The sequence below is a fragment of the Sinocyclocheilus anshuiensis genome, unplaced genomic scaffold (assembly GCF_001515605.1).
Source record: "Sinocyclocheilus anshuiensis isolate Anshui unplaced genomic scaffold, SAMN03320099.WGS_v1.1 scaffold2567, whole genome shotgun sequence".
In the NCBI taxonomy this organism is placed as follows: Eukaryota; Metazoa; Chordata; class Actinopteri; order Cypriniformes; family Cyprinidae; genus Sinocyclocheilus; species Sinocyclocheilus anshuiensis.
In genome coordinates, this window is record NW_015558740.1 from 115009 (window position 1) to 124819 (window position 9811).

At 36.9% G+C, this 9811-nt stretch overlaps 1 protein-coding gene across 2 annotated transcripts in view; it reads left to right on the plus strand.

The window, feature by feature from the left end:
• The window catches only part of LOC107681482 (PH and SEC7 domain-containing protein 3-like), a 103377-nt gene extending 94929 nt beyond the window's left edge, over positions 1-8448 (plus strand). For both annotated transcript variants that reach the window (XM_016477791.1, XM_016477792.1), the window contains exon 15: positions 5784-8448. In XM_016477791.1, the coding sequence (XP_016333277.1) occupies positions 5784-5984 (201 nt within the window). In that variant the 3' untranslated portion in view covers positions 5985-8448. The remainder of the gene's footprint in view (positions 1-5783) is intronic.
• The last annotated feature ends 1363 nt before the right edge of the window (positions 8449-9811 follow it).

Below are 9811 nucleotides of genomic sequence, written 5' to 3' on the forward strand. Positions count from 1 at the left end.
AAAGTATGCATTTTTCCCCTCAACATTTATTTGTATATTCATAAATGCATTTAAAACATTACTCTCATAACATTATTTATTGCAGTTGTAATTATTGTTATTTGCAGTGTAAATTATTTAATCTGACTGGTAGCAGCCCTATAGTGTATATTGAATTTATTGATAAATTGTAATAATTTGACATGTAAGATGATGCATACATCTAAAAAGGTTAAACATAGGCCTTTGTAAAGGTAAATATGCAGATTTAAGTATGTAAAAGCTGATAGAACACTGATGAAAATATTGTTTCAGAATAAATTGTTTACTAAAAATCTCAGTGATGCAGTTATTTTGCAGGGATATTTTGTATGGAATATTGTCTGCTGACATTAAAAGTTCACTGTATATCGTAGTAATAAATACCATTTATTACAGCATTGATATTTTGTTTTCTTTTTAATTTATACACATTAAATATTACATATATGTATGTAATAAAATTTGTATTTCCATTACAGGTTTAGGTCTTAAATTTCATATAAGGTGGTATTAAAAAGGTCTTAAAAAGTCTTAAATTTAACTTGTTCATGTCTGCAGAAACCCTGTCATATGAACACATGCAATCTCTTCTCTGTAGGAGCCCTGAGGAAATGGAGTCCTGGATCAGAATAATCAACTCGGTGGCGGCCATGTTTTCCGCCCCATCCTTCCCCGCCGCCATCGGCTCTCAGAAGAAATTCAGCCGTCCGCTGCTGCCGGCGACCACCACCCGCATGTCTCAGGTGGGTCTGAAGAGGGGAGTGAAATGCTGCTGATGGCACGTGCTGTGTCTGTCTGAAACCTTTGAATACTGCTGATGTGTCTGATGTGTTACAGGAAGAGCAGCTCAAGTCCCACGAGGCCAAGCTGAAGCACGTCTCTACAGAATTAGCCGAGCACAGATCCTACCCGCCGGATAAGAAGGTCAAAGCCAAAGAGGTCGATGAGTACCGCTTGAAAGAGCACTACCTGGATTTTGAGGTAGACGCCGTTGCCTTTTATGATGCAAGAGACACAATTGTGACCCTGGACCACAAAACCAGTCATAAGGGTCAATTTTTTGAAATTGAGATTTATAGATCATCTGAAAGCTGAATAAATAAGCTTTCCATTGATGTATGCTTTGTTAGGATCGGACAATATTTGGTCGAGATAAAACTATTTGAAAATCTGGAATCTGAGGGTGCAAAAAAATCTAAATATTGAGAAAATCACCTTTAAAGTTGTCCAAATGAAGTTCTTAGCAATGCATATTACTAATCAAAAATTAAGTTTTGATATATTTACGGTAGGAAATTTACAAAATATCTTCATGGAACATGATCTTTACTTAATATCCTAATGATTTTTGGCATAAAAGAAAAATCTATAATTTTGGTCCATACAATGTATTTTTGGCTATTGCTACAAATATACCCCAGCGACTTAAGACTGCTTTTGTGTTCCAGGGTCATAATTAAGCAGATCGTTTGCTGGGCCGTATTTTCCCCCACACTCGTGTTCAGTGTCTTTAACATTCCAGAGATGATCTTGCCTAGAATTGATGGAAATGTGTTTGCTGAAGCCGTTTTGTTTAATGCCTTTGATTGATAGTTAAGGTCAGAGGAAGGGAATAACACAGCACTCATCAGAGAGGCTGCGCTTTTGTTTCAACACTAAACAAGATACTTTATAAATGCTTGTTCTCATCTTTAAAGAATTCAAACATAAGCAATCTTAATGCATAACTAGTAAATAAAATAGGAACTTTTGGTGCTCTCAAAGCAATACAAATGGTGTCCCAATATTTTTTTATAGTGTAACTAAGTAGTATAGTGGTATGATTCTTGCATTAAGAATAGGAGGTCCTGTGATGGACCCAACTGAACATGCACACTAAAGAAAAATTACCAATGCATTTTAGTTTGTGCTTAAAATTTAAATGATCTCAAAAAAAAAAACGAATTATCTTTAAAAATCCATTTTCTCAGTTTTTAAACAAATTATGTTTTACAACAAATTACAGTTGTTGTGTTGACTTTAAGCTCATTCATTCCTGTTATCAAGGCTGTTTTTATTAAAATGATTTAACAATATTTTTTTCTTTAATTTAAGGGAAATTGGTTTTTCTGTAACTACAACATTTGGTCCCAAACTAGCCCTTGCTGAGTAACAGCTTCACTTAAGCTACATATGTGTTTAATTTTTATGTTTATTTAACACATTGCTTCAAAATAAAAACAAAAACATTGCTAAAGGTATCAAATAAATCAAATCAACAGTATTCTGACTTGCAAAATCTACTATGAAATTAATTGAAAATAAAACAGCTTGTATAATAATAGTTAAGCGGCATCTTTCACAAATCATTTGTTTAAAACCAAATTACTTCATTTTGGAGTCCTGTTTTGAGGCCTGTTTCTGGAAAGGGTCTTCTAAAATTGTAGAATTCAAAGAGAAGTCGCCTAGAATTATCAAACGACCCAAAACTTTTCAAATGTAGTTTAAGTGCAGCTGTGTTGAGGGAGGCACTTGATCAGATGTGAAATGCCTCGGCATCAAGCGCAGTGGAAGAGCAATGTGTGTGATAAATACAAAACCCAGAAACTAATACTTTAACATACACATGTGGGTTATTTACTCTGTTATGGTTAATCCAGTGGAATTATCTAATTGATTAAAGTGATCTTAGTTTAGTTCTATGGATAGCACCATTATAATGTGTAATGTGATAAACTCACTTATATTGCAGTGTATTAACCCTTCTTAATAAATTAGACCAATCACACATCTACATACTATAACATATATCCACACACTTCTGTGGAGAAAAAAAAATCATTTTAAAGCCCTTTGGCCTGACAACATGATCAATATTCCAGTCAGTGTGTTTTACATTTAAGGGTAAAATACCCTCCTCTATGTGGATTTAAAGGAACAGTTCACCCAAAAACGAAAATTTGCTAAAAATTTACTCATCCTCTGGCCATCCAAGATGTAGATGAGTTTGTTTCGTCATGGGAACACATTTAGAGAAATTTAGCACTCACTTGCTCAGCAGTGGATGCTCTGCAGTGAATGGGTACCGTCAGAATGAGAGTCCAAACAGCTGATAAAAACATCACAATAATCCACACGTAATCCACAGCACTCCAGTCCATCAGTTAATGACTTCAGAAGCCAAAAGTTGCGTGTTTGTAAGAAACAAATCCATCAAGACGATTTTTGTTCAAATTTTCAAATTGTTGTTTCCGGCTAAAATATGACTCATATGCATAAATATTACTTTCTCCTGATAAAGAAACAAACTCATCTACATCTTAGATGGCCTAAGGGCTGAGTAAATCTTTAGAAAATGTGAAAAAAATGTTTTGGATGAACTTTTATATCTCTCATTTTAACGGTCAGGACCACCTTGAGAAAACAATCCCATACTGTAATTAGTATAATGTGACAATAGAAGATTTATTTAATCTTATATAAAGCACTCTTGTGAGTTAATCTTTATTATATTCAGAGTTTAGCTCTGTAGCTCTGTTCCAAACATTAGTGTTTAGCTCGCTTGGACACAAAGGCTGCTCAAAACAGTAGGCTTTGACCAAGTTCTTGGCAACATCGCAATGTTCTTCCTAAATAAGTCAATCTCAGAAAGCACTTTAACAAGCTTAGTAAAAAAATAATTCCAAATGATGGACACTGAGACAAATTATAATGGATTATAAATAGATTTTATTCAGTACTGAAAATGATCAACAGAGAATAGTCCCATGGAATTGAAAACATGCTATGATCAAACTCTACTGTGAGCTGTGAGCTTTGCTTGAGTCTGTTGGTGCACTTTAAGGCAAGACACCACAGGTGAATAGGGTTCAAAAGGGTTAAAGGGATAGTTCACCCAAAAATGAAATTTGATGTTTATCTGCTTACCCCCAGGGCATCCAAGATGTAGGTGACTTTGTTTCTTCAGTAGAACACATTTGATGATTTTTAAGTCCAACCGTTGCAGTCTATCAGTTGTATAATGCATGGCAATGGTAACAAAATCTATGAGAGTAAAAAAAACATGCGTGACGACACATTGATGTCCTAAGACACGAAACGATCGGTTTGTGCCAGAAACCGAACAGTATTTATATCATATTTTACCTCTAATACACCACTATGTCCAACTGTCTTTGGGCGCGCACGGCATCCGGTGCGTGAGGTGTGTACGCGCTCTGGCGTAGTTTACGTTAATGTGTGTGTTGATATCCAGCTGAAGAGCAATCAACCATAACTTCAGGCGAGCAGGCTCAGAAGTTGGGAATCCGTGGAAAGTCACCACTCCCGAATGAGTTCACGCCAGAGAACGTAATCTTTTAGTTTTAAGTCGGTTTGAACAATCCGGATAAGCGCAAGTAAGTACCATTTTGATTAGCCGTCGTACCTACAATGACTGTGCACTGTGTAAACAATGAGTGACGTATACGCGCGAGAGATCACTTCCGGCGCTTGCGTAAACTACTCCAGAGCGCGTACACACCTCACGCACCGGATGCCGTGCGCGCGCTCAAAGACAGAAAAATTATATAAATATTGTTCGGTTTCTGGCACAAACCGATCGTTTCGTGACTTAGGACATCAATGTGTCGTCACGAGCCGTTTCATTTTTGGGTGAACTATCCCTTTAAGAGGATTGTTTTGTATTGCAAGTTTTATGAAATGATATGTTTAAATATATAAATGAAGCATTATTGAATTAGATTTGCACAAATGTGCATACATATCCAGAACAGAAATCTGAACATTGGATACATCCAAAATTCAAAATGGTTTATTTTGTTGACATATTAAGAGTTAACGGTTTTTACAGAAGGGATTTCAGGAATAAAATGTTATATAAAACGGATTATATGTGAACAGACCCCTCGGTAAAAACCTTGAGAATATTGATAGGAATGAAACTGTAAGGTTTGGTGTAAGTGCTGCTGAAGTTTCTGAGAAAAAAATAATTTTGAGAAAACAGCCTTTAAAGTATTGTAATTCAAATCTACAGATGCAAATAGTTAAAGTGTAACAAAATAAACAGTTAAATGTGACCCTGGAGCACAAAAGCAGTCTTAAGTCGCTGGGGTATATTTGTAGCAATAGCCAACAATACATTGTATGGGTCAAAATTATCCATTTTTCTTTTATGCCAAAAATCATTAGAATATTAAGTAAAGATCATGTTCCATGAAGATATTTTGTACATTTCCTACCATAAATATATCAAAACTTAATTTTTGATTAGTAATATGCATTGCTAAGAACTTCATTTGGACAACTTTAAAGATGATTTTCTCAATATTTTGATTTTTTTGCACCCTCAGATTCCAGATTTTCAAATAGTTGTATCTCGGCCAAATATTGTCCTATCCTAACAAACCATACATCAATGGAGAGCTTATTTATTCAGCTTTCAGATTATGTATAAATCTCAATTTCGAAAAATTTACCCCATGACTGGTTTTGTGGTCCAGGGTCACAAACGTGTATTTTGGATGTTGTCTTTCCATTAGTCTGAAGGAGAAGAGATGTTATGGAAGCAAAATTGCCTGAAATCTCACAGTTGGCCAGTGCATGAAAAGCAGTGTTTTTGCCTGTCATGTTTTGCCTTAAATGAGCCACTCACAAGGTGCTATTTGACTGAAGGTCTGCTTTGAAGGTGCAGTGACAGCGAGGGCTGTGAGCAGAGCTATTGTTAGCGCTCGTCTCATGACATTATAATGGAATCTAATGGATTTTCTGAATTCTCTCTGAAGGAGAGCCGTTACGAGATGTACGTCAAGCTCCTGAAAGAGGGTGTGAGAGAGCTCTTGACGTCCCGGGACGGTGACGCAGCGCTGAAGAAGTCTCAGTCCAGCCCATCTCTCAACCAGGAGTCCCAGCCGGCCGCTGCTAAAGTCAAGCGCAACACGTCCGAGCGGAAGGACTACCGGCCCGAAACACCCAAGATCACATAGACAGTCTCCTGCTTCCTCTCAGAGAGCCACTGTATAATATTTGGATGTCATTTATTTATCTGCCGACAGTTGTATCAGAAAACATTTGTGTAAAATGTAAATTGATCAATTGATTGGAAGCTGTAAATCCCTAGGTCTCCCTTGTGGAGCAAATAGTGTGGTTTTCTTTTGTATTTGTTAGCGTGTAACGGTTTTGCGGTTGCACTTTATTTTACAGTACATGCGCTTGCAGAAATGACTGAGTAACATCAGGTAACTACAGCGGTTTAGGGTTAACACCTACTGTAGTTATTACCCAGTTATTGTAATTGCTAAAGTGTGTACATGCGCAACAGGACTGTAAAATAAAGTGCCGCTGATTTCGCTCTGAGAACATGAATGTCTCTTGATTGTGCTGTTCCCCTAAATTTGCTTTTCCTTCAAGAGAAGTGGAAACATATGCTCGGCAGTAGCTCAGAGCGAGTTATTTTACTAGACTAATAAACAGCAGAGAGATGCATGGGTATGATGCAGGATTTATCACGATAGCCTTTCGTTTTTGTTGCGGATGTAATCCACGACCGATGTACTAACCACCTTCACGCGCACATTAATGGATCGTACCAGCATGTCACAGCAATGGACCCAGACTCTAAAGAGATTATTTTCTAATGATGATTTCGAGGTACTTGCTGAGTTATAGCATTTCAGACTGCAAGATTAGATGATGTTCATGCTAACGTCATCGGCTGCGCAGTTTGTGCCATTTATTTTTTTATCTGTTTGTTGAAGTAAAGAGTATACTTCTGCTTTTTCAGTAGTGTAAATGCCAATGCTCCTTTTGTGCATTTTATAATCTTCTATATTTGAATTTTTAATTCTCAGTTCAGAACATTATTGTTGTAAAGATGCCAGTAGTATTTATCGTGCACTTTATTAGTTCTTCTGACTCTTTTAGAGAGCTTTATAAAGGGTAGTGATATGTTACTTCATTATACAGGTTTTTCAAGCGTAACCAAATCTGTGGTTGGTTTTATTGAAGATACATTTTCACTCGTGTAAAGTCGTGTTAGTTTGTCTGTGCTCCTGTGTTTTTGCCGTCATGTTTAGGTTGTTCGAATGCAGAGGTTTCTAGAGGAATTGAGAGCGTTTCAGTTACTTTTTTCGTGATGCTTGCTAACCTTGAATTTAAGATTCATTTTCATTACAGAAACAAACGTCGTGAACACTATATGAACGTTCTACACTGTTTTTGCACACCAACAAAGCCGGATCTAGTTACTTATTTGAACTTTTGAAGGTTTCAAAGGAATCTATATGAAAAGCTTTTCACATTTACAGATATTAGTTTCAGTCCCTTCTCGAGTTCCCGTCTATAACGACATTTTGTTTACTTGAAGTATTTTTAAGGACACTTTATTTTATGTTAGAATTTGACAAATAGAGAGGATCATATCTACATTGTGCTTTTGTGATTACAAGCTCTTTCAGCAGACTTTATATTGTTGCTGCGTCTTGTTGTTTGTATTTTTTCTCTCTCTGAAATTGCAGGACGTATTGTTTTTCTTGTCCGGTACTGAACACAGAAGCACTTAGATGATGTTTATTTTTATTTATTTGTTGCAAATTTTAGAACAAAAGTTGCATTACTTTTAAGCAGTATATACACACTTAATAATGCATACTACAAACTCATTAGTATGAATGGTGATATGAAGAGATCGACTCTTCCTTTTATGTGCTACTATGTTTCATGTTGTTTGATGTTCGCCGCTTTTCCAGACCGAACATGTAACGCTGGCACTAACCCTTTAACAGTGCACGTCCTACACAGACATAGTACTTTAAAATAGTAATTGCATTTGTTATTATTTTTCATAGGATGCAGAAAACAATAAAATAAAATAAAAAAGTCAGACGAAGTGTAACATAAAGATATGGGCATGCAAGTGCACTTTAGGGTTTCAAAATAAAAACAATAACAACTCAAATGAAAAATCATCCAAAAGTGAGACGCCTAATTTCAAGCTTTGAAATGTCTTTCTTTGTCATAACAATATTTTGACTGGAACACTCACTTTGTTTTTGACTTTTGTTTGTCGGTCTCCTGGGTGCAAATCATGATTACAGTTTTCCTCCAGCCTTGTCATCTTTGTGCGTTTACTTTGGCGAACCCTGTAATGTAGGATCTCCTCTCAAAATGCAGTTGTGTGAGTACTGAAGGAGAGCAGCTGGTTTTAATGCGCCTTAGCCATCAGTTGGACCGTTTGCTGTCCAAACTCAGATATCGTGAATACCTTTTTTTAGCTGTGATCCTGTACTACTCCTTTAAATCTGTAATGTTGTTCAATATGCCTGTTGCCCTGTGTTCAGAAGACTGGATGTGTTGGTTGTGATCTCCTGGCATGAGCGTGTCTTACGCCTGCCCTCAAAGATCAGGGACACAATGTTGGCTTCAGTGAATAAAATACTGTATTTAATCGTTCATTGCATCTGCACTCATTTTTAATCCACACATCTTTTGAAAGCAGCTCAAAGTGGAGCGTTCTGAACCCCCATCGCTGAAATGGTTAATGTTTGATTCATACAGCCAAACATTTAAAATATAGGCCACACTGTTCTTGCCTTGCATTAGCATTATAGGTTATATATTTATTATAGGAGTCGGAACGAACATCCTAACCTCAAACCTTTTATACAGTTATAGTTTACTACCCTTAATGCAAATGAAGTCGTAACAGTATGTTAATGTAGTTCTGACACCTAATTGTCTGAGATGTGATCATCCCAAATGATCTAGAAACAACATAACTGTTGACTTTCATCTTCTCTATAATAATTGAGGCGTTTTGGGAAATTAGCATGATCTAACATCTACTGTGGAGTGGAATCTGGGTCGGGGGAAAGACTAGTTTCTTACAAAAGTGCATGTAAATGGGATCAGTGTGATGGGGTTTATGTGGACAACAAAAAAGCCTTTTTGTCCTCAAATAAGACAACAGCACCTTTTGGAGAGAGCAGTGGGTTACACCACATGAACAGCTGTGATTGGTAACCACTTTGTAACCAGAAAAAATGTGTATCTGCGGCACCTTCACATCCACTGGAAATGAATGTAATCGAGTCTGATTGCTGCTAATGAAAGTGATGAGGCTGATTACACACCACAGCTTGTTTACACTTTGCTCCTGAAGTCGACACTGCCAACTAGCGTTTTGGCAAAGTGGAGTTATAAATGCAAACAATCACATAGACTGCTGTATTAAGGTTGCTGACTCTGAACAATAGACAATTCTTCAGGGTTTTCATGAAAAACAGGAATCTAACTTGCGTGGCCATGTGGCTGAGAAAAAACGAAAATCCTCTACATATCCATTAAGAGAATGATATAAGCTGCTTTACACAACATTGCATGCATACTCAGCTAAATGCATGGCTGACAGTTCAGCATCATATTTGAAACGATGCCTGCCGGGTTACTTTAGAAGTGTTTTAGGATGTAGAGAAGTTAAGTTAAGACACCGAAGCAGAAGGGTGGGTCATACTGTGACCTGACAACAAAAGCCAATCACAATCCTGGAACAGAAAGGATAGGACAGCACACCATAGCACTTCACACATATTGGGAGAAACCAGGCCACACCAGGGGCAGGTGTAACAGTCCAAATATAAAGTAAATAATCAGGTATGTTGTTTGTTGGCATATGTTACAGCATTACAGTGAAGTGTGGTAAGTGGCACTTTAGGGCCAGCCACAGTCTTTTAGTTCTGTTTAATGAAAGATATTTACTGCCTTACTGTAACATTTTACTCGGGATGTGTAATGTTGCTATTTCATGCACCTATAT